At 46.3% G+C, this 24,723-nt stretch overlaps 1 protein-coding gene across 1 annotated transcript; it reads right to left on the bottom strand.

Annotated features, from left to right (window-relative positions):
• Positions 1-499: 499 nt before the first annotated feature.
• FAM83C (family with sequence similarity 83 member C) lies at positions 500-23,591 on the bottom strand. The gene is made up of 4 exons (XM_083872983.1): positions 22,799-23,591; positions 15,724-15,891; positions 11,288-11,412; positions 500-1,803 (listed from the first exon to the last, which is right to left on the bottom strand). Exons 1-4 carry the CDS (start codon positions 23,468-23,470, stop codon positions 873-875), a joined length of 1,896 nt encoding a protein of 631 aa, XP_083729109.1. The 5' UTR covers positions 23,471-23,591; the 3' UTR covers positions 500-872.
• Positions 23,592-24,723: the final 1,132 nt, after the last annotated feature.

Raw genomic sequence — 24,723 nt, 5'->3', positions numbered from 1 at the left:
TGCCATGGCAGTCCCTGTGGGGGGGACTGTGGGCTGCCCCCATCTGTGTACAGCCCCAGGCCATGCCTTAGTGTTCCCCAGGTGCTGACACTGTCCCTGTCCCAACGCGAGCCATGCCTGGGCACCACCTCCATGCACTTGTGGTGTGGGACAGCAGACGCGTCATCTGTGAGCTGGCAGGCCACCCAGGGCCCAGCTGCCACCTGAGTGCCTCACTCATGTATAGGGGCCGCCTGTGTCAGCTGCCACCAGTGTTCAGGTGTGCCCCGGAGCAGCCCCCATTGTGTGTTGACACCACTGATGTGCCAATGTCAGCCGTGTGCAGATGCCAAACGTGTGCCCCAACGTGTCCCTGTCCCCTCCTGGCCTGGCACAGCTCAGCATGGTGGGGCCCTGAGCACACCTGAGCGTGCTCACCCTCCCCACCCACCGGGACCCAATACGGCTTTTTCCAGCAGAACAACTCCTTTATTTTTCATATCTCCCTGCCTTTGGCCATTTCATTTTCACCATATGGATACAGGGAGAGGAATTGCTCAGCATGGAGAGACCCACAGCTCACCCTGAAGACCCAGTGGCCAGTTTCCAGCTGTAGCAAAGACTTTGCTGTAAGTTTGAGGGGAAATGGTTCTTTCCCAAGTGAGTAAAAGGAATGTGGATTATATTTATGTGCTTTTCTCCCTCTTGCCACAATCATGTAATTGAAAATTTGAGCTGCAGTTGCTAGTCTCATCTGAATCAGTCATCTACATACATTAGACACCTTTTAACAGGAACAAGGCTAATGTTTTGATTCCAAGCCCCAGGCGTGATGATTGGCTGGGAAAAGCAACCCCTGGAAAATCAGACCAGAGGCTAGCTTAAGGCCGAGGTCAGAGTTCGAACCGACTGTGTATGTGTTTGGATTTTAGCTTGTTGTACTTGGTGATCAGGTCCAGCTTGCTGTGCCCCAGAGTCATTCTCTTCTCTGCCCCGTACGTGCTGTTCTTTTCCAGCAGCATATCCTCTGGAAACTTGTCATAGCAAGGTACTACGGACTTTTTATCCCGTTTGAGGTGGTTGTATGGGGAGAAGAGGTCAAAATGGCCATGTCCAGAGCTCTGTCTCTTTTCCACCCCATAAAAGACATTCTCATTTTCAGCTGGCAGCTCCCCGGAGGTGGCCACATGTGCTCTCTGCTTCAGGCTGGTCCCATTGCTGCTGGTACCCTCTGACAGGGACTGCAGGGGCTGCCCTGCTCTCGGCGGGGAGCAGTGGCTGCTGTTGGTCTTAGTGTCCCCCTGCTGACCAGGGTTATTGGAGGAAGGCTCCGGCTGCAGGAATGTCCTTGCTGTTATGAGGTTTGATTTGGGATACGAGGCTGGGGTGGGTTTATTTGGAGGACTGTTCGCTGAGTCTGGTGGTTCTTCTTGCTGTTTAGGGCAAGTGGGCTTCAGGAACGTGTCTTCTTTCCCCTTCTTATTGCCAGAATCAGAGCTGGAACCTTGCTTTTCCTGGTGTGCACTGCAGCTGGAATTTTTCATAAAGGGAGACACTTTTATGCTCCTGATGCTCACATTGGAAAGGCTGCTGGAGGGGCTCAGAGTCTCAGTATCATTCCCCTGAGTGGGTTTTAGAAGACAATTGTCAACTTTTGAGGTATTCCAAGAGGAGAGACATGTCCTGGGATCTGGCACACAGAAGCTGGTCACTGCTCTGGACTCTGCATACAAGTACCGGAATTCCTTGTCAAACTCTGCAACAATCTGCCCACGGAAGTGGGTCACCAGGCCAGTGTGGACTTGGCTGCAAAGCCAGGTGAAACTGCAGGAAAAGAAACAAAACACATGTAACTTTAGTTCACAGAGTGCCAAAATGCCTAGCATGGATTTTAACATTCCAGTGAGGGATTGCTACATGATATGTGATGTTAAAACTTTCTCTAAGTAGGCAGGTATGGGATTGCTCATGGACATGAATGTACTCATGAATAATTACAAAAGAAGAGCCCTAAAGTGGTTGGTTGATTTCAGCTTGGGGTCCCCTGCTCTTCCCTTGCCTTGGCAGGAGCTGTGTTCTCCTGCCCTGACATCTACAACACGTGATGGGCTTGTAGGAGCTGCTTGGCCAGGCAGGAGATGAGGAACTGCCCTGAGGAGTGGAAGGTCTCCAGAGACCACAAGAATACCTTAGGGCAGGAAGGCTGATGATGTTTGCTGTAAGTATTGCTGGGGATTCCCAAATGCTATAGAAGTTAATTCTTGGCTCAACAAGTGCAGTCTCTGCTCTCAAAGTCAAGTGTTTTGGGATATTTTCTGGGAGCTTGTCATAGTCTGCCTTAAAACCAAACTGGTTTTGCCCTAGCTGGGGAAAAACTTCCATTAATTGCCACTCTACAAATTTTCCTTATCTGTTTAATCCTACCTCTTGTTCGTGCTCAAACTGCAACCTAATTAGCTCTTCCCCAGTATAGCTACAGGTTGTAACCACATTCTCCTAAGCTTCCTTTTCCTGATTAAACAGGGAAGTTCTCCTCCAGAGTGGGATCCCCAGGCTCCTGGATATCCCAGTCACCAGCTAATTTTTTTATTCTTTCTGTAGTCAAACCAGACCAGCAGACTAAATGCATCAAATAAACCAGAATTTTCAGAGGTGGCAGTAGCAGCTGAGGGCTGCATTATTGGCTGCTAAAGCAAGGCACTGATTCTGAAGAGCATAATAAAATGACAGAAGTTCCAGGAGAGCAATTGCCATGGGAGATTACATTCTCAAATAAATGTCATTTCAGGACAAGATACTGGCACTATGTTTTGGAACCTCATCAATGTTTAGCTCACAGGACAGCTATTTGGGAACTTCTAGTAGGAAACCCAGCTCCTGGCTTGTCCCTGAGCACTCTGCAGTTGTTATAGGTCAGACTGGTGTTTGGTATGTTTACATTCAGCAGTAACACCCCAAAGAGAAATACAAAATAAAAAGAAAAAATACTGCTTCATATCAAAACAGGTAAATTAGTTAAGAATGCAGAAGTAGTAAAAAATGAAAAGATCTTTGTGGGTGGCATGAAGAGTACCTAAAAATATCATCCTGGAGGCTCAAAGCAAATGCATCCCTTCAGAGATATGAGGGTGAAAAAGTACAACCAGAAACTACCTGGGATGGCTACATGACAGAGCAGGAGCTCCTAAGCCTAGAGAGACCATCTTTGAAAAAGGTTGGGTCACACATTGCAAAAGGGGAAATAAGAAATATTCAGCTCTTTTTGAGGCACATTGTCCATGTGCAACAGCAGTGTTCAGATAATTCCTCTGCGTCCCTTTATTGCACAGGAGCTTGGGCTGCCCTGAGCCCCCTTATACAGAACACAAGGGAGGATCAGTCTCCTGTTGAGATCTCTGTAGAAGAGATTAGAAAACATCAACAGAGCAGATATCAGCAACTGGGCAGGAGCAGGGACCATCAGCCCAAGAGTGCCAAGAAAGTGCCAAGATGAAATAGCTCAGCTCCTAAGCAGGTTGTGTTATCTCCCACTTGAAAGGGCTCTGGCTATCCGGAGAGTGGCAGGGTGCTAATGTGATATAATGTTTTTAATGTTCCAGACCATTAAGTCTCACAAATTAGATAGATATAAGTTTGTAGTTAGACAAATTAGTACAGACTCTTCTAAAGAATACAATTAATGGCCATATAGGAAATATGAGATAATAGGAAAGGCAAGTTTGGCAAAGGAATGTTATCTCTCAAAAAGCCCTGAGAGTTCTTTGAAGAAATCCAGGAGTCCAGACAGGGGAGATTTGATGGATCAACACTGTCAAAGGCATCTGTCCCAGGGCACTTCCTGGCTCCCAGGAGTGCTGGTGGCCCTGGCCACCTTGTCACAGTATTATCCCCCATCCCAATACACTCAGCCATCTCCCCTCACCCATGTGAAATGCCCTTCCCCCTGTGAGGGAAGAGCCCTCCCCCAGCCTTAGGACGGTCCCTGCCACTGATGCCTCTTGCCCCAGTCTGGGCGCTCCTGTGTCCCAGTTTTCATACTGATCCAATGGGGTCCTGCTCACTCTGTGTCGTGACAGGATCTGGAAGGAATCATCCAAGTCCCCTGGTGGCACAGCCCTCCTTGCCACAGCACAAGTTTTCAGGATGGGACAAGGAGGTCTTGCCAGTCATGGCTATTTCCATTGCTACAAACTGATAAAGGTATTTTCTTCCCTGAATGGCATAGCCAGGGAACAATTTCTGGTATAAAAATGAGGCACTGGATGAAGTTTACAGGTTACAAATCCAGTACAGACAGGAAGAGGTACTTCCTTGCACAACACAACACCCACATGGCCTTGAAGCTCCTCCTGCTGCAGGCCACCCTGGATGCTAAAGATCATAGCAGCTTCTGAGAGCGGTAGGATTTTCTTGACATTATTTTTTCCTTATAAGAAACTGCGGCTCACAGGCAGTTCTAGATCACCCTGGGACACAAAGGACTCTGGGAGAGGATGGCTGTAGGATAGGATCCCCTCCCTGCCCTACTTTCAGACTCTCTGGGAGCGGTGCAGCTCAGCCCTTGGCCGGGAGATGGAGGCGCAGCATCACCTCCGGCGGTGGGGGACACCGGCCAGTCCTCGCAGCACCCCCGGGCTCTGGCGTGGGCCGAGCAGGAGTGGGAAGAGCACCTGCGGTATTCCATAAGTCTCCGTCTCAGCAGCATTTTCGACAGCCGGATTAGTTCTCTGCGTGCCCCCCTGTAAAGCCGTGCTCTGCTTTGGCATCACAGTGGCCTTTGCCTTTCCTCAGCTGTTTGTACAGGTGACTCTGGGTCTCCACACTCAGCCTCTCTGCTTCAGCTCTTTCCAGCAGATGAGATACCATTTTGCAGCAGAAGATTTTTTGCTTCTTTCAAGAGTTTCTCAAACTCACTTTTATTGTTCTTCTGTCACTTGGGGTGTCACAAAGCCATTCTTTTCTTTCCATATGCCAACACAAACTTCTGTGTTCTGTTTTTGCTCTGGCTAAATGCATGTACCACATAACACTCATTACTAGACCTTTCATTTCAAGTGACATTTTCTTTGATAAGGTAACAACATTCCTTTATTGCAGCAAGCTCTTTTAGCTTGCTCCCAACATACTTGAAATCATTTCCATTCCTTTATTTTCATCTTTGTTTTGATCCATATCTGTGCAAAGTATTCAACGAATTTGGGCACCCATGTCTGTTATCTCTTATTTTTTATTCATCCTTCCAGCAGCAGACCTTATCTCTTTCTCCTGGATTCACTTTTTATTTACACACCTGAGGACTCACTCCTCCCTGCTTTGGTGTGCCCAGCAAGGCTGTACATAACTCATCTCCTGGCAATGTCCCTGCATTGCTGTGTGTGTCACCTGGGGTTCCCTTGCTGATGAACTGTGCTTTCCACTCCTTACACACTCAGTTCCTGCTTAATTGGAATTTCTTTCTTGAAGTGACTTCTCATCAAGCTAGATCTGGAAATCCCTTTGCAAAGCTCTTTCCTCTTGCTTGGGCCACAGATAAGAGCCTTTCTTTGGAAGAAATTCCAGGCTCCCTCCAGCTTCAAACCCACGTAGCTTTATCTGTCCATTGCCAAACACTTCTGTACTTCAGTTTTGTTTCTCCTGAAGCCACGTGTAGAAGCTTTTGCACTCTTGTAAACTTTCACCTCTATTTTTTCAGTTTCAGCTGCTGTGTCAGCTTCAACCCCAGATCTTGAGTTTCTCACTATAGCAAACATTGGGCTCCTTCCTCTCTGTGCCCGTGGCAGGACACACAATGATACCGTGACCATCTGTCATTTTCAGCAGAGAAATTTAATCTCCTCTAAGGCAACTCAAACAGCCACATAACTCCCTTTCAAGCTGACAATACCAGCTCTTTTTTCTGGTTCTAGTCTATCTTTCCTGTTCAAGATCCTGTTTAGCTCTAGCCCCTATTGGCCTTTGGGTTGTTCTCACCTGCTGAAACAGTAAATATCTTAAGTGCTTAGATAAGCACTCTATTTCTTCTGGTGCCCAGAATAAACCTAAATAGCTAGATATATAATTACATTTAAGATTTTAGATTATTGCTTTGACTAGATACCTCAGTTCCTTCATTTAGAAGAAATATAATGTTAAACATTTAATCAGTGCACACATAAGAGTTGAAGGATCTAAACTAATTTGTCTACATTTGTTTAAGATAAGAGCAATGAGCTTGGTTTCCATATTTAGAAAATGCTGCAAAAATGTGCTTGATCTGTACCAATAGGCAGCAATATATCAGAATAAATTAAAGAATTATAGAATCACAGAACATCCTGAGTGGGAGGGGACTGGGATCACCCAGCCCAGCTCCTGTCCCTGCACAGATACCCCAACAACCCCACCCTGAGCATCCCTGGCAGAGCTGTCCAAAGGCTCCTGGAGCTCTGGCAGCCTCGGGGCCGTGCCCATTCCCTGGGGAGGCTGGGCAGTGCCAGCACCCTCTGGGGGAAGAATCTTTCCTTGAAATCCAGCCTAAATGCCCCTGACACAGCTCCATGTTGTTCTTTTTGTATGAATTAATAAAACCTATGGAAGCAGAGGGAGAGTTAAACTGTTTCTGCATATTTTGATCCTTTTCTTCATTACTCATCTCCTCATTGCAGAGCTGCGAGACTGGAGTAACCCAATGGATAGCAGGGTGCAGTGGATTGCTACAGACCAAAGCTGGGATGTGTAGAAGGTCACACAGTCAGGTATCACTTCACTTTAAAAATAAATGCAGGAAAACTGTATTCTGATAAAAGGACAGGATGGAAATCAGTGACATTTGGGTAAGGAATTAGAATCAATGGAGGACATGTGAACAAATAAAGCCGTGTTTAGAAAAGTGCATGGTGGCTGTACTGGAAACTTTCCAAGCAGAGCGCTGATGGTAAATAAGCCACGTTGAGGGGGTTCTGGGAGACTAAGAAGGCAGAAAGCAGAGGGATAAAGGGAGATCCTGCCAGACTGAATGGGGGCCACTATGAGGAGAGTTGCTGAAACTGCATTTTAGACACTATAAATGACCACTTATTAGAAAAACTAACCAGAAAGCCAACAAAAGGAGAAACAACATTACCAGTTCAGAGAGTTTTTTTGGGAAGGCCACTCAGCAAAAAATAACCATGACTTAGCCATATCAAATATTCTTTCAGGACCAAAATAATCCACAACAGTAATGCTTAACTTCAAAGAAAAAGTGAGGAATGCTATTAAAAAGAAATTTAAATGAGTAATCAAAAAGGTTAAATGCTTTAGGCGGCAAGAAGATTGTTTAAAGATGCTATGTTAGAGTCTCAGAGAAAATGTACCTATCAAAATAAAGACATTTTAAATCATAAAAAAAATCTCACTGTAGTTAAAAGGTGCATTAAATGAAAATATTAAAGCAAAAAGCCTTCAAAAATTGGAAGTCAGCGATTTTTCAATTATGAACCAGGGAACAACCTATCATTTAATATTGAACATAGTAGCAGAGGAATGGAAAGTTTTAAATGTGAACCTTTTAAAGAGCTGCTGGAAAACTACAAACCAGCCAGACTTATTTCCATACTGAACAAACTGGTAGAAGCAAATAGAGAGTAAAATTATTAGATGCATAAATAACTATAATCATAATGCTGAAGACTCAGCATGTTTTTGTGGAAGGAAGCCATGCCTCAAAAGCCTCTTGCAGATCTTTGAGGGAGGCAGAAAGCACACAGGTATGTGCTACAAAGAAATTTTGACATCGTCATTCAGCAAAGACAATTATTGTTGTTAGAAAAATTAAGTGATCATGGAGTACATACAAAGAAAGGTCTTCTCAAGAAATAGCAGCTGATTAAAGACACATAAACTAGCAGCAGGTTTAATTTAGCCCTGGAAACCCACAAGTTTTGTGCTGGGATCAGTGCTGTTCAACATGTTGAGGAAGGTTTCTACTAAAAAACTGTAGAAACTGTCCATGTCAGACCTCATGACAAAATGATTGTGGATCAAAAGAAAACTGGATATACAGAAGCTGCAAGAGGATCTTATGGTAAGGGGGGGAATATGTGACAGAATGATGCACAATTAAATGTCAATTAATTCAAACTCTGGATACAAGAAATAACTGAAAAGCCAAGGATACTTCACCTGGAGAGAGATGGTTCACATGAGGGATTATAATGGAGGACAAAATCATGGATGCAGTCAAGAAAGTAAATAGGAAACACTGATTTTCTGTGCCCAGGTTGTGGGAATTTGGGGACATCAAATGTAATTATCTGGCAGTAGGTCTACTGTAAACTCCACAGATCATTTCTTCACACAAAACATAAATTAGACTGCATAACCTGTTGCCAGGGGGTATCATGGAGGCCAGACATGGTAGGAAATAGTCTCCTATAGCAAACTGAACATAGAGAAGCATGTACAACATAAAACCTCCAAGTTTTGAAACCTCTGATCCTTGCACACAGCATTGCTGAACTGCAAAACCTGCTGCTGGGTAAGAGCACTCTTACCCTTGTTGCTGTATCATCCTGGGACACTCCTGGTTCTACCCTGGATCTTTGACTTTACTCAGTAACTATTGTCATCCTTTGCATCTGATTTCCCATCTGCAGGGACAGTAATCTAAATATCTCCTATACAGGTTGCACTATACCCAGGAGCAGACATCCTGATTTTCTGCTATGAAAGTGTTTCTGACAAATGTTGAACAAAATTCCTCAAGAAGAGACTGTTTCTGTAAGTCCAGAACATCCTGTGCTTACTGACACGGCACAGAATCAGATGTAAGACCCTATTCCACTGAAATACTATCTTCCAGAATTCCAGATGTTTCAGCTCTGCAGAGACCTGTAAAAGGGGAGCACATTACAGACGCCAATCCCTGCCCTGAATGGCACAGGGAGGAACTGACCCAGAGAGCTGCACCTGTGTTTTAGGCAATACCCTGACTCTGGGGCACAGGGAAATCAGATGTTCCTCCAACTGTGCAGTTCAATCCAGCTGACACATGCTCAGTTTTAGCCATTCAAAAATGAGTGATCCAGTTATCTAATCCCTGCCCCTGCAGCCAATGGAGATGGATAGAGGGATTTAAAAGATGAGTAGATGTGACATGGATTAGTTGTGGGCTCAGCAGTGCTGAGGGAACAATTGGACTCAAGGCTCTTAGAGGGCTTTTCCACCTAACCAATTCTATGATGCTAGCATCATGTGTTTCCAGGCAGTGATTACTCCATTGTTTTTAAGAGTGTGGTCAAAAGGCCACCAGACACTGCTCTCCATGCTGTTTAAAGATTTGACAGAACCAGTTTCAACCATGCACTTCCATTTTTCATTCATTTTGCCAGAATTTTATGAGGTGAGACTTCCACTCTTGGAGATGATGAAGTCAACACCAGAGGAAAAGGTGCAGCTTGAACCTACAGCACTGATGAGGACACTGGTAGCCTGAGGATCCTGCATGTGCTCACAGAGAGATGGAAACTGAGAAAAAGGGAGGGCGAGAGCAATGTTCAAGGACATCTGGTGGAAGGAGAATAAAAGTATTGTCAGGACAACAAATTCACACAGCAGGCTGTCCTAAGGAGCTGCACAGTTTGTGAAGGATAATATAATGTTCAACAGTGTGAAAATGCTGTGGGAAAGATTTGCAGGTGGAAAAGTAACTAAATAGACTCTAGTAATAAAAATATAGCACAAGAACAGTACTCCTGACCCTCTGATCAGAACTGTGGAGAACAGTTTTAACTGAGATCACAGAAGCTGCAAAACTAGGATGGGCAGCAGCAGCGGGAGATTTCATCCATTCATACACATAGAGGTTAATGATTCATTAGGATGAACCATGGAGAAAAACTTTTTGGAAGCAATAAATTATTACATGCCAGAATTAACTAGTCTAAATTGTTCAACCCACAAGAAAAGATGTGATTCAGGATGTGGTCTAGAATGGTACATAAGACTTGGTTCCACAGGCAGAAGTGGAAGAACTCATTTGTAAGAATGATTGCAGCACAATTTTAACTCTTTAGTGGAGAACAAACAAAATAAATGCAGCATGTGGAGGTTCAATTTCAAGAAAGGTAACTATGTAAAAATGCAGCAATCAGTCAAAAAGAGTTGAAAGGGAGCAGACCAAAAATCCCCAGGATTACTGGGGCTGTAGGTCCTTCACAAATGCTGTACTGGCAGGCAATGAATCAGTGGGCTCATTTGAGGCCTGGCTGTCAAAAGGGTGATGGCAAGGCCATAGCTGAGAACCACAGTGAACTTCCTGTATCCATTGCTGGTGCTGGTGACATTGTGCTGATACACAGGAGTGAAACACTGAGGTGTGTTTCCCTCCTGTGTATCAGCACCACCAGAAAGACCAAGGGCTGAGAGGTTTCCCATATGCTCCCACCTACAGAGAGGGCTGTGAATGCAGTTTTGAGGCCCACACACCCCTGGAGCTGCCCTCTACCCTGGGGCATGCAGAGCGTGCTGTGAAGAACAAGATTCTTGCTAGCATGGAGAAGTACAGCCTCGTGGAAAAGGATGGCAGGGCAAAGGCAAAGGCAAGCCTAGCTCACCAATCTGCTGGAGTTTGGTGAGGAAGCCAATGAGCATATGGATGGCCTCAGGCATGGAGGGGTGCAATGAAATCCCCAGGTTTGCCGGTGATCCTCAGGTCCTTCAGGCAGTTGGATACCTCACTGAAGGTGAGCAAATCCTGAAGGACCTCACAGAACTGAGCAGGTGGACAAATATGTGGCAGATGAACTTCAGTAAAGGCAAATCTGGTATATCCATAGGGGAAAATTATCTGTATGATGCTGAACCTGGAACAGCTCAGGAAGGAGCTCGGAATCATCATCAGCGGTTGTCTGACATCATCAGCTCAGAGTGCAATGGCAACTAAAATATCCAGCAAGTGCCACAATCACAAACCAGAGGCTGGGCACCTTTTACCCCTCTGGAACACCTCAGTGCAGTGCAGTGTATCAGGGGGGCCACATGCAGTTCTGGTCTCTGCAACTCAAGAAGAAGGTAGTGAGGTCACAGAGGGTGCAGAAAAACAGAATTTAAAAGGCTGAGAGATGTAGCAGCCGCTGTATGAGGAGAGACTTCTGAAAAGTCTGAGGTCTTCAGGCAAGAAAACGGCAGGGAGGATGGGTAAGACGGAGGCTTGGAAAACTGTGAAAGCACTGACTGAGGTGAATGCAGGGTAGCTGTTGAACCAGGAGTTACATTATTCAGTATTTTGGTAAGGAATATTTCCTCAGTGTCATCAATGTCTGCCACAGCAGTTCCTGTATTTTCTTACCTGTATGTACCAGCAAGAACTTGATCACAATCAACCAGGACAAACTTCTCCAGAACCTGGCCTGCAAATTTCTTGCCTGCTTTGCTGTAGTACGTGTCTCCACTCAGGCATCTTATGCGCATGTTCTGAAACCAAAGCAGGGAGAGTTGGTAAAGGGCCATGTACTGAACTAAAATGAGGTGTTCCCTTGTGCATCACTGCTGGACTCCCTCAAGCTCATGCTCTGCTTGAGAGGTAGAATGCAGCAAGGCATTAAGTATTTCTTGTCTCCTACATACCAAATATTTTGTCACACTGCCTGCTTCTACAGGATAAAAAACCAGCAAAAATTAACAAGTTACACTCCAGTGCAAATTCTAGTTTGAAAAAAAACTTGAGAGAATCCTATGAGCTTACAGATCAATTCTGACATATGTAGAACTATCCAATTTCTTCCAGATTATTAATAATATTCAACACCCCACACTAGCTGATGGCTCTGCATTGAACTAAATTTTGATGCATAAGAACTAGCTAGTTTCCAATCAATAGTGTGCTGCTCTGATTTTATGACAGGCTTAAAATGACAGGCTTAAAACACCACTCAATGAAAAGAAATTTACAGAGAGGAATATGTACATATTAAGGAATTCCTTTTTTCAATACATTTTAAGATGATATTAACATTTTCAGCTGCTATACTCAACTGAAGCAGACCTAATGCTCCACTGCAATTACTTCTCTGATACAACCTTGGCCTGTAAAGCCAACTGCCCAGAATAAACTGGGGAATATGGCTCTTGGTATCCATTGGGAGCCTTTCATAATGTGAGGAGTTCGCCCATAACAGAAATTATTTGCACCTCAGGTGAGGAAGGCAGAAGAGCAGAACAGTCACTGGAAACTGTTACTGACCTGCTCTGTGTGATACAGTGCCAAACAAAATATCTGGCATGTAAATAAACATCCCTAAGGCTACATCTACCGGGGCTGCCCGGTCATTCCTTCCTGCCCTCCAGGCCAGCTCCCCTGACACTTGTAGCATCTCTGGTACAGCAGGAGCTGTCACAAGCTGTCACCACCTGCACTTGATCGGGCAGATGTCTCTGTGGGCAGCTCATTCCCGCCAAGCATCAGCTCAGCTACAGACAAAACCTACAGCAGCCGGGTCGGCGTCGGAGCCGATTTGCTTCTGGCAGAGGTGGGCGCTCAGGGAATGTGGCGGTGCGCCTCCACCACCAGCAGATTTCTGGCCAGGCACAGGCAAGGGACAAACACCAGCAGCTGGGATGTGGCTGCAGATGTTCCCCACAGGGCGCAGTTCCACGCCCCTTCCAGCTTTCCGGAGCTGCCCCTGGGCACCCCTGTGCCCCCTTCGCCTGCCTCCCACGAGGGTCAGGGCAGTCGCCCCTCGGGGTGAGGAGCGAGGCAGGGACCCTGCGGGTGGCTTCCCTCTGCTGTCAGAGTCCCTGCGGGCAGGAGCTGAGCTTCCCTCCGGGAACACGCGCCAGGTGGGAAAGGCTCGGCTCCCACAGTGCAGTGAGGGTCTCCCAGCCCACCCAGGAGCGCCACCGCCCTCCAGGGCTGCACAGCAGCAAATCTGCCCTGACCAGAGCCCATCCAGGTTCTCTCTTGTGATGGGCAATGGCAGCTGGGGAGAACAGGAAGAGAGGACAATCATTTATGGTGCTGCCCCTAATACTGCTGCGGACTCCGATTTTTGCTCAGGGGATTTCCTGAGCTTCTTGTGGTTTTTCTCAGTGGGAAGCCCACCATGATCTATTCTCCAAGTACTGGTCCAATATTCTCTTGAGTTCATGGAAACTTCAAGCAAAGACAGAGCTGAAGCTTCAGAATTTTGGCACTGTGGCTCTCACTTGTTGGCTTTTTATGTCCCAGAACATATCCTCACCAGCCAACTATGAGAGGGAGAAAGCTTCTCCCCATAATGGCAGTTGTGCATTGGAACAAGTTACCCAGAGAGACTGTGTGGTCTCCATGCTTGGAGATCTGCCAGATGGGACCAGGTAAGGTAATTTCACAGGTGACACTGGTGACACTCTTTTGAGTGGGAGGCTGAGCTTGATGACATCCCTAAGATCCCCTCCATTAACCTGTGATCCTCTGAAATGACACCACAAGTTGCTGATTCAGACCAAGATAATGCTGAATACTTGGGGAGGTGTTCACCTTGTCCTGTGGTCAGTCAACACCAGGGATTTTTTCTTTCACTGCCAAAGTTTTTGTAATACTGGTTCTCACTGGGAGGAGCTTCCTCCCCCTCTCCTTCCTGGGGAAATTAAAACAACTTCAGGTAAGGGATATTCCATAAATCCGTCACCACAGTATTTCTTCACTCCCTTTATAATTTCCAAGGCTGGGTGAGTTTCTGATATCTGGTTCATTTTTATCATCCTCTTCTTCAATTCAGACCCTGAATCATCCCAACAAGATGAGAATCCTGCAGTCTTGCAGGAAAGACACCCAGGTACTACTCTTGCTCCATTCAGACAAGAGTTTCAGGCTCAGCAGACAGATGTTTGAAAACTCCAGCTTAAGGCTTCTGCTGTCACTGCTGCTAATGCTCCACATAGGATTTTCTGATGCTCAGCACTGGAATTTGCCACCAGCAGACTCACATGTTGTTTTCAGAACTAAGATGCTGGAAGGCAATTACCCCAAATTTGCCATTCAACCCCAAATTGTCACCAATTCTTTCAAATGGAGATTTACCACGACATCCTGTCACAACTTAGAGGCAGGAATAAAATATGTACCCTCATTCCACTCAGATGTGTATTCAGCCTGTAGGTAATGGAGTGCTTTAGGTGCATCAGTGTAAGAGACACTTCAGATGGAGAGCTGCTAGTGAGTCATGGAATGAGGAGGCAAGTGTTAATTACCCATTCAAGCACATGACATGACATCGGACCTAACAAAGAGACATAGACACCTCCACAATATAAACTCATTCTAATTTTAATTTTAAAAATTGCCTCCTCTTGGATAAGAAGTAATAAAATATATTTTGAAGGTATGGAATTCATCTGAATGCACCAGATTGCTTCAGTGTGGAAGCTATTTATGGAAGCAAACATACTCCAGCATGCAGCAGTTTTCACCAAGAGCTACCATCTCAAGAGTCAGGATGAAATGGGTCTGGCTTGTTAAGAAGCAAGACAGGACAGAGCTTCACCAGCATGGTGGAAAAATCAAAGTATCATTTAGGTTGGAAAAGACGTTCAAGGTCATCAAGTCCAACCTTGTCAACTGGACCAGAGCACTGAGTGCTTCTCTAAAAAAGCACCTCTAAATGAACCTTTGTGTAGACAGGTTAAAAATTGGGGAAAATTAAGACATCTTAACTGCATCTGTTCGGAATATCCTGTAAAACATTATTTTTGCATTGTCCCTAGCTTGTTTTTTAGCTAGGAATACTTTTGAACTAATTGGAAAATTTCCACGTGTTCCCCACAAAAATGAAGGGAAAACCCATGAAACTGGTGGCTGGGGTGGAATCAGTGCTCCGGGGAATCCTGCACACACAGGGAAGGAGCACAGCCAGCAGTGCTGGCTTTACAGGAATAACAAATGACAACAAAAAAACAATTTCCATTGATAGGTGGCAGCCAGAAGGCAGGATCAGCAGGATACTGGCATGCATCTTTGATGCTGCAAAGCTCCTTAGAGAGTTTATGACACTGTCACATTCATTTTTACTATTTATCTGCTCTGGGCATCACATGCTGGTGATGGGCACCCACTGAGCAGGAATTGGGTTTTTCACAAATCCCTCACAGACCCACAACTGAATTGCAGCTGAACTGCATTAAGCAACACCTTAATGTGAGATTTTTAACGCATGAGTTCAGCAGAAGGGCATGATGGGGTTTGTAGCAGGACACCTGAAGGGACTCACTGATGTCCTTGCTCTCCAGGCTATTTCCCTGCAGCAGCTCTGGGAAGAATTTTAATCCCTGAGCTAAGTGATCTGAACTATGAGCAATTAAAATCTCTATGTCCTAGAGCAGGGGCTGTGTCCTCTCCCCCGTGTCCAGATGATGCATAAACTAAACTAAATTTCACAAAGTTCACATAAACTAAATTTCCTAGCCTTCCTCTGCATCTCAGTATCTCATTGACCCCCAGCTTCACACTCCCTGAATGGAAAACTGAAATGAGGACCACAAAACATCAATATATGCTACTAGGAGGCTCCTACATGCCTTCCTCTGTGCATCCAGACAGATCTTAGTTTCCTAGAGCAAACAGCCTTGGTTACTTAGCCTGGGACAGGGAGAGGAGATAGATTCTAGGGAGACTGGATTCTAGATAGATTCTAGATAAATCCCTAGATGGATTCTAGGGACCAGACAGAGGGAACAGAACACACATTACATTGTTTTTATCAATTCCAAGACCTGCCGATCATATCCAGTGTGTGACTGAAAACTTACTGGGAAGCTGTCCTGAGTAAGAGCCATTTTATTGCACATTTCCACAAAATGCTTCAAGTACTCTTCATCCAGGATCAGGTAAACGGGGACATGCCGTCTGCTTGAGGCCTCCAACAGGTCACACAGAATTTCCATGTCTGTAAACAGATCCATCACAATTGCTATCACCTGGCCAGGAGAAAAGAGGTGTGGGGGAAAAGAAACACAAGAGATTGTTGAAATCTCATGTCCAAGTGAATTGTGCTTTAAACTATGTGCTTTAAAACTATTCAAACCTCCTGAGTTACTGAGACCCTGTGGCCACCTGAATGGAGATGATTCTGGACCTTTGTGTTTAACAGCCTATACCCCACTGTGGCAGCTAAAATCAAATTTTAATAACTATTAAGACAATCCCCACCTGGGTACCTCCTGTCTCATCTGCTATTCACAGAAAAAATAGCTGAAAGGGTAACATGTGCAACCGGTATGTGTTGCCTTAAGAAAATATGCCAAGAATAAAGCATATAAATAAGAGCTGAGACTGAGCAAAATCATTGTTCAATCAGCAAGAGTGACTCTACATGACTGGCAGATTAATATGAAAAAGTACAATTTTTTTTCAGGACAGACACACTGCCAGGTGAGGGAGAAGGTATCATGATAAAATATGTGCAAATCTCATTCCAAGATTAGATCCTAGGGGTGCCTACACAAAATCAGAGAATAATGTGTGTGGAAATGATGCCTTCCCTGGCCCTGTTGGCAGGACTCATGTTCATGCAGCCAGGGATGCAAGTGATGGGTATGAAACCTGACAGGAGGAAGAAGGAATAATGCTAAGAATATTAAAAAATAAAAATATATGTATCTCAATAAAGCGAAGATAAGGTCTCCAAGGAAGGGGGTTTAAATAGGAAAAGAATTTTAAAGAGAACTGCTAGTTCTTTAAAGAATGAAGTTGAAAAAGGCCATGGCAATCCATCCAACTGTGGAGAATGGAGTGGGAGGCAGCAGACTGTCATGGCTACATGAATTCTCCAAAAATGGGAATGAAAATACAGAAAACAGAAGGTAAGTCATGACAAGCAGCTACAAGTGAGTTCACTCAAGACTAGAAAATTCCAAGTACAGAATGACCTGCAATAAGAACAATGCATCAAGGGAAATCAGCCATAAAGAGATTCAGATGGGATTGGAGACCCTGCTGCTCTGTTCCTCATGGAATGGAGTTGCCAGCAGACAACACTGAGGGGGCCTTTATTTGGATGAGGAAGTGACTGTTGGGATCCATCTGTTGGCTGTCACTGTCAGGGTCAGGGGGACACCTTGGAGAAGGAAGGAACAGACAGGAGCGCACTTGCTGAGCAGGATGATTTGTCACTGCACCTGAGGGTGATGAGCACCTGGTGACTCAGACCTTGAACCATCACCCGTTAACACTGAGAACTCATAGAAGATGGGAACACACTGTGGGATAGAAAAGGACAGGGGAGAAAAAGCTGGAAAAAAAAAAAAGGAACTACTGTCCAAGTACTTTAGTCCCAGTCTTTACCATGTCATAGTGAATAAGGTAACTGGTGCTCATTAGTTGGGCTTATAATCCTGATTTGTGTTTCTGCACCTACCAGAGAATGCCCAAATAAAGATGACTCAAAACCCACTAAATTTGGGAGTGAAGGTCCAGTAGCCTATTCTCCTCCTCAGTGTTCATGCCCTGCACCACACCTGACACATGAAATGCATGACAGTCAGTTCTGCTGCCATCATGCTCCATGAGAAGGGAGCCTGTTTTCCAACGCCTCTGCTGCCTGTGTTGCCTGGCCACAGATGCAACTCTCCATTGTCCAAATCACCCCTGCTGGGTGAGCCTTCCTCTGCCACTGCTGCTCACCTGCTCCTCTTCAAACCAAGAATGCAGAGGATGGCAGTGAGGTCAGCTTTTACATGTGCAGTGATTCAAGCTTTAAATAGGAATGGGGAAAAATTACAATCATGGCACAGGGCTGATCTGGAATAGCTTCAGAAAAGAGGAGAAGAGCTCCAAGTTTAACTGTCCTTGCATTTGTGCTCCAGACTGCTTCACTGCCCCACATTGCTCACTGCCCAGTAGCTCTTCTGCACTGTTTTCATTATTAAATTGCCTTTTTCCAGGCTCTCACTCATGGCCTCAGTGCTGCCACGGGCAGAGCAGGGTCCCTGGGCTGCCCCAAGCTCTCCAGCCCACTCTTCTGCTTGGGGAGCTGGCTTCTCTCAGCCTGTACATGCCATGGAAAGACCTTTGCCCAGAGCCACAGTGGAGAGGACAGCAATGTCAGAAGGCTGATTCCTGCTCCCTTGGGGCTTGAGCCTTTTTGCAGATGGACAAGGTATTGTGGCTCTTATTTGCCCCCAAAACCCATCTCTGTGATGATGCCCAACAAACTGTCATTGGTCCTCAATGTCTTGCACAAGGGCCCAGGCCCAGCTCACCACTGCAGAGTTTGGGGAAGAACCTTCCCAGAGGATGGTGTGATCCCAGACATCCACATGAGACACAAGGCAGCTGTCTAGACCTAAAAATCATTCCTGTTGTCCAGGCCAAAACCATATCTCCACCCTCTCACTTTGGTTCCAGAAAATACAGGCTGCAGAACCTGACTCCAAAGGGCACCTCTTTTATTGCCCTTGTCAGTGTTGTCTTCCCAGAAGCTTTACAAGAGTTTGGCAAACTTCTCCCCTCTTGAAATGTGCCCATCTGTCATTGAGAGCAGTCAGCTCTGGAGGAGCTCTGCAAGCACTGAGAAGCATCTTCAACTTCTCAAATTAATGTTGCTGCTGGTCTATCAGCACAAGGTACCACTGAGACCCACAGTATAAAAGGACGTTGCCACATCTCTCCATACTGTCCTCCAGCCAAAGGCCAACTGCAATTTAGCCAAATTTCTTTGATGGGTCATACATCCTCTGATGATGAAGCACCATGAAAAAACTACAGCCCATACCTTGTGTAAAGCCTCAGGCAAGTCCCTCTCAGCCAGACTTTGCCTCATGATATTCAAGCTCATCTCAAGCTTACATTTGAGGCAGGTTTGTCCTGGGGACAATCTAAACTCTGGTTGGGAAGTCAGTGTGATGGTGTCAAGGAAGACCAAAGCTCCTTTGTCCCCGGATCCCACATGTTGAGGGGCACTGCCTGTACCCAGGGTGCACGGAGGTTCACACCATCTCACTTTCCTCTACCAGTGCTTGCAGGCTTTGGCAGGGCTGCTTGCCACAATTCAGGCTGATCCTTGCCCAAAACCGGCACTGCCAGGGCCTCAGTGCTCACTGTGAGAGGGATGGGGCTGAGCAGGCAGCAGCACACGGCAGTCCCCCATGGCAGCCGATGCCCAGGCTGGATGCAGGTGCCCGGGCTGAGTCGTCAGTGAAAGCCCCAGGCAGCGGGGCCAGTTTGCGCAAGCTGGGTGGAGCCCTGATAGGCACACTCAGCCTTTCCAAAGCGGGTCTTTACTTGGTTGGGAGGTGGAGCAGGCTGCAGCTCTGTTCACACCTTCCTTCACAGAGCTCCGGTGTGCAGCACGGCCCGTGCTGGGCAGGAAGGACTGCAGTGTCCCCGTGTGTGCTGCAGTGGGGACAGAGGGGAGGCTGTGCCGTCCCTGCAGGGGGAGATGCAGGTGCCCGTGGGGCTGCTCATTTTAACTGTGGGTATCCATAAGGGCACTGAGATCAGAACATCCTTTTGGAAATCAAAGCAGGCAGCTCTTACAATAACATCAGATCAATGCCAACACATTGAGGGGGAAATCTGGGGGGAAGAAGACCCTGGAAGTTTTTTCCCCTCAAAACTCCTAAAGCAGTGGGAGTTGAGTATCTGAGTACCATTTGCAATTCAGGTTCCTGACAGCTCATGCCTCACATTTAAAGCTTTGGGCATTCAAGTCAATTGGGCCTTACAAACCCAAACCTGTGTCAGTGCCTCCAGCCCCTCCATTTCAGTGATGGTGGCTGCAAGGCTGTAGCTGGCTCAGGGCATCCCTGCTCCTCATCAGGCTGATCATGACCTCTGAACCCATGGCTTGGCTTTGGCAGGTCAGGATGCTACAGAGACACAGCTGCCCCACAGGCTTTAAAAAAATTCACACCTTGCCATTGTAGGGTTAAACCATGACATTTCCAAACCCACTTCTGGAAACTCACAATTCAGCAATTACTAGAGTCATCACTTTAGGAATTACAGCACTTACCAGAACCCCACTGAGGTTTGCCATCTGTCTGGTTTCTAACCAGCACAGCTGGTTTTACTGGTATTTGCCAATAGCAGTGTGGTTTGGGTCATTACTACAGTGGTGTCATTTGATCTCTTGCTCCCCTGGGGACCGCCAGGGACCCTTCTGCCACCAGCCACAGACATGAGTGCACAGCCAGAGTCCAAGGGGCACAAGAGGGGTGGAAGAAGCAGCATGGACAGTTCAAACCAGATTGGAGCTCAACCAGCAAGAGCAAAATTGTAATAGTATTATCAAATTAAGGCAAAGGTGTGGTTGCACGGCATCTTCTTATGTCTGCAAAGGGAAAAGCTCAAATCTGAACATCCGTCTTCAAAGAGAGCTGGTTAAATACAGCAAAGGCAAAAGACCAACCACACCAGAAGGGATACCCACGAAACAAATGCTCCTTTTGCTAATTTGTCAATACAAGTACGCTGTTGCAAGAGATGTCAGCTGATGTTGCTCTGTGTGACTCTACCAGGGAAGAAGCAAACAGCATTTCAAGACACACACCTCCTCCCTGTCTACAGGACCTGGGAAAAGCAGTTGGGGATCTCAACATCTCTCCCACATCACACCAGCACTGTATCCCCCACAGGAGGAGAAACACTCTAAAGGAGGGATCTATGACAAAAGCTAAAAGTCTAGTGTCAAAAATACTGGGAACATAGAAACAGCAGCTGCAAAGTAAAAAAACAGGTGGTTCTCCAAATGGTTCATACTGGCACTTCAAGCAAAGGAAGTTTTTACCTCTGGTCACTCTTTTGCCATTAAGACACCTAAGTAACATCCTTTTGGATGGTTTGTTGAGTAAAATGACTCAGTAAGTACTTAAATATGTGTAACTGGGATTGTGAATGAGCTGAAATTGCCATCAATCATAAAGTTAATCATGGGAAGCACTGGCCAGAGCTGCTGACACAGAAGCCAGTAGAACACCAGTAATAAATCAGTAAAATACTTAAAAACTCATTCTCACATTTCACACAACAGTAAAAAACACTGTGTGAAACTCCCAACTCAAACATGAAGGGCAGAAGATTGTCAGGGCTTTGTCAACCCAGGCAAAAAAAGCAAAAAGCTCAGAGTGTACTGACAGTACAATAAAGCACCCACTGCCCGGGCAACTTGCCTGCAGCAACTGAGAAGTTCCTGTGAACTGAGAAAGCAGCAAGATGTTTTCCTGTGGCTTAAAGGATCGTAATATCATTGAAGATCCGGGACACGTGCTGAGTGACAGGAGGACACTTCTTGGTAGTTGTTTACTCTGTGTATTCTGCCATGACTGTGCCTTAATCCCCACTGCTGACAAGGATGGGGTCAATATCACAGAACTTTTCAGATCATTTAAACTACCATAAATCAGCTGCCTGCAAGGACAAACAAAGCTTTTTGTCACTTATTTCCTGGATCAAAACTTTCTGTAATTGCCTGTAAGATGCAATTGGAAGTTCAGGCATTAAGCAAGGGCTGCTTACAACTGAGCAGCAGCTGATGTGGCAAAATGGTATTTTGGGCAAAATGAAAATGATTCCCGTTCACCTCATATCACACCCAAGCTTCACTGATATGAGGCTCTTTGAAGATGCTTTAATGCTCCACAGCAATCTGAGCTGCTAGGAATACATAAATTCATTTGCTCAGCTCTGCTGATGGTTATAGAAGATCACACTTGAGCTGCAGAGATCCAGGTGATTCCTTATCTTCAGCTTTTGCACGAGCAACAGTGAATGCAAGGTGTGACCATGAAGTAAAATAGGAAACTAGTGGAGTGATAAGAGAAACTGCCAGAAGCTGACTGCTTAAAGTGAACTTTGCTCTAAATATTTCCTCAATATGTCAACGCAAGACTACAAAAAACATTGATGTGAAACAGCTGAAAAGAACCATAAAGAGGACAAAGACAAAATTTGTAAATGTGTCTGAGATAGTTGTCTGAGCTGCTACTTTCACACAGAGTACACTGGCAAGGCAAAAGAAACAAGCAGCAGCATAATTGAGTGAATAAATTCATGCCAGCATTGTGCTTGGTAGGCAGGCACTGTAGTCATCCAGTTTTTATTACATCCAAGGGTTGTAATAACACAGCACAAACTGTGCAATGGGGCAAAATAGGCTGATCTTACTCATCCCCAGGGAGTCACAGATATCAAGCCTAGGAGACAGGATTCTAACTTAATTCAAACCACAGGCAGGGATTTTCAGTCCCACAAATTTACTCGGGTCATATGTGGTGAGGTCTTGGCCCAGGCTGACCAGAGGAGCTGTGGCTGCCCCATCCCCAAGCAATGTCCAAGACCAGGTTGGACACAGCTTGGGGCAACCTGCTTTAGTGGAAGGTGTCCCTGCCCCTGGCAGGGCATGGAATGAGATGAGCTTTAAGGTTCCTTCCAACACAAACCATTCTGAGATTCTCTCTGTGACAGGAACTCACCAGTAGTATTCTCTTGTCCAGCTTAAAATGATGTCCAGGGCTGGAGAAGAGCCCCAGCTTCAGAGAGGGAAGCAGAGGTGGCTGGGACACACAGAGTCAGGGACACTGCAGGCCCTGCCACATACCCACGCCAGGCTCTGGGACTGCTCTGCATCCCTGCAGCCACGGACACAGAGTCCATGCCCTGCAAGGGCACTGTCTGGATGACATGAAATCCCAGGCAGAAAGAAATTACAAGAAAGGAAAGGAGCAGGAACAGCTACAGGTCTGCTGCAGAAAAAGCAGTCACATCATGCCAGACATGTAGAGAGCAGTGACAGCGTGGAGCATGTGGTTACAGGTGTGGAACCAGCCACCAGCCCCGGGCACTGTGGCACAAGGCTCCCCTCAAGGGACACAGCTCTGTACATACCGTCCGTGCCCGGCTGATCAGAGACCGAACCAGATCCTTAATGCTGTTTGTTTTGTTTCTTTGGAAAATCACAGTGGCTTGAGTCTGGCCAGACACCGTGAGGAATGGTGTCCCTGGCCACCCCAGCTCCAGCTCCGGAGGGTGCACATCAGACATGAGGGGGAAGTAGGTGCCCGATGTTAGTTCAGAGTTGAGGGAAAACCTGTCTCCAGTGTCTGCATCAACAGGGTCAGCTTCTTTGTCTTTCATTGTACTGGGGTCTGGGAGGCTTTGGTTCCTCTGATGGCTGATATATTCCATGTCCAAGGCGGAAAGAAACGGCAGCTCCCTCTCCTCAGCAATGGCACTCAGGTAGCCGCGCTCCCCCTGCTCAAGAAAGGCGTCGATGGCCAGCCTGGCTGTCTCACTGTGCTGGAGCACCAGCGGGGTGGGCTCCCTCCACCACGGCTTCTTCAGCTGTTCCAGGCGGCTCTTCAGTGGCCCAGACACCCCTTGCTGGCTCCCATAGCCGCGGTGGAGCTGGGGCCTCACCTCAACTGCCAGGTAGTTGAACATGACTGGAGCTGCTGATGCCAAGAGGTGTTTCTCCTGCTGGATTAGTCCTGGGTCCGTCTTCAGGTCTTTTCTGCCACTCCTGAGCTCCTCCCAACAGGTTCCTTCAGGACTCAGCATAAGCTCAACTCCTTAATCACCGGGTACAGCCTCCTACACTGGGGGAGGAGCCGGCTTTCCCCAGCTCCCTCACCCGGCTTCCCCGGACACACACCTGATACTGGGTGCCCAGAGTGTTCCTTTTGCAAGGGGAAGACTATCAGCTCTTCAAGCTGCTCCTTCCTTTTCCTTGTAACTGATTAATGTACTGTCCTCCCCTCCCCTCCCCTTCCCTAGAGAGGTCCCCACCCTTGGCCTAGCAGGCTCTAACCTGTTTTGTCCCTTGCTGTGCTCACAGTGGAAATGCAGATGCTGGAACTTGTTCCTGCTTGAAATTTGTTCCAAATCAAACACTGCTTAGTGTCAGTTATAATGAAACACAAATATCCCAAGTGGGTAATCAGACTCGGCAAAGAAACTTACTCATCCCTGAGCCATAGATAATGCTCCTTAGCATTTCTTGGGAGCCAGGCTCTGCTACAACAGCGCCTGGTAGAGAAGCCAGAACATTCTATTTTTTGACACACAGAGTCATGGTGTTTGTAGGAATCACAGCAGGAATCTTGGTCATTAGGTACTGCAGGCAAGAAGAGCAACATTTCATGTGCTCTTTTAGCATCTCCCTGGAAATTCTTCAAGGACATTCAGCCTTTGGAGTCTGGTGCTGTGTGAATGATGATACTGCCCATATGCTGCTTATTGGGGACTAGTTTACTCCAGCTTCCCAAAAGCATCATGGAGTTATTTTTGAGGAACAGTACAGGCAGACATTGCTATGTGAGTTAAAGCACTGTGTAGGAACACACCATGAGAACATGTGTGAAGGACTGCAGAGGACCAGAGATCAGCTCACCCTGGAGCTACTCCACACAGGCAATCAGGGAATGAAGAACTGGCTGGAGAGTTGATGTGATAAATTGGCCTTTCATCTACAAAATCCCCTAAGATTAAATTAAGTCATGTAAAAGCTAAATGTATGCCCTGGAATAATCACAGGGCAATAGTCAATGGAGAGAGATGGCCATGCCTGAATATGACACATCCAGCACATCCAGACACCAGGCTCTAAATCAGCTGGGATGGATCATGTCCCCAAGGAACTATCACTCACCACCAACTACACCTGAGTGGGATGATTAGTTCGGATTAGCTGTCTAGTCTCTAGATGCCTGAAGTCAGGATGAAGCCTCAGCAGGACTGCAAATGGCAAGAACATTGCACTGATTGACTCAGAAAACAGAAGTTGGCTGCCAGTTGGATGTGATGCAGTGAGC

Source organism: Zosterops lateralis, assembly GCF_965231275.1.
Source record: "Zosterops lateralis genome assembly, chromosome: 16".
In the NCBI taxonomy this organism is placed as follows: Eukaryota; Metazoa; Chordata; class Aves; order Passeriformes; family Zosteropidae; genus Zosterops; species Zosterops lateralis.
Note: the sequence above shows the minus strand (reverse complement) of the source record. Positions and strands in the feature narration are given on the sequence as shown.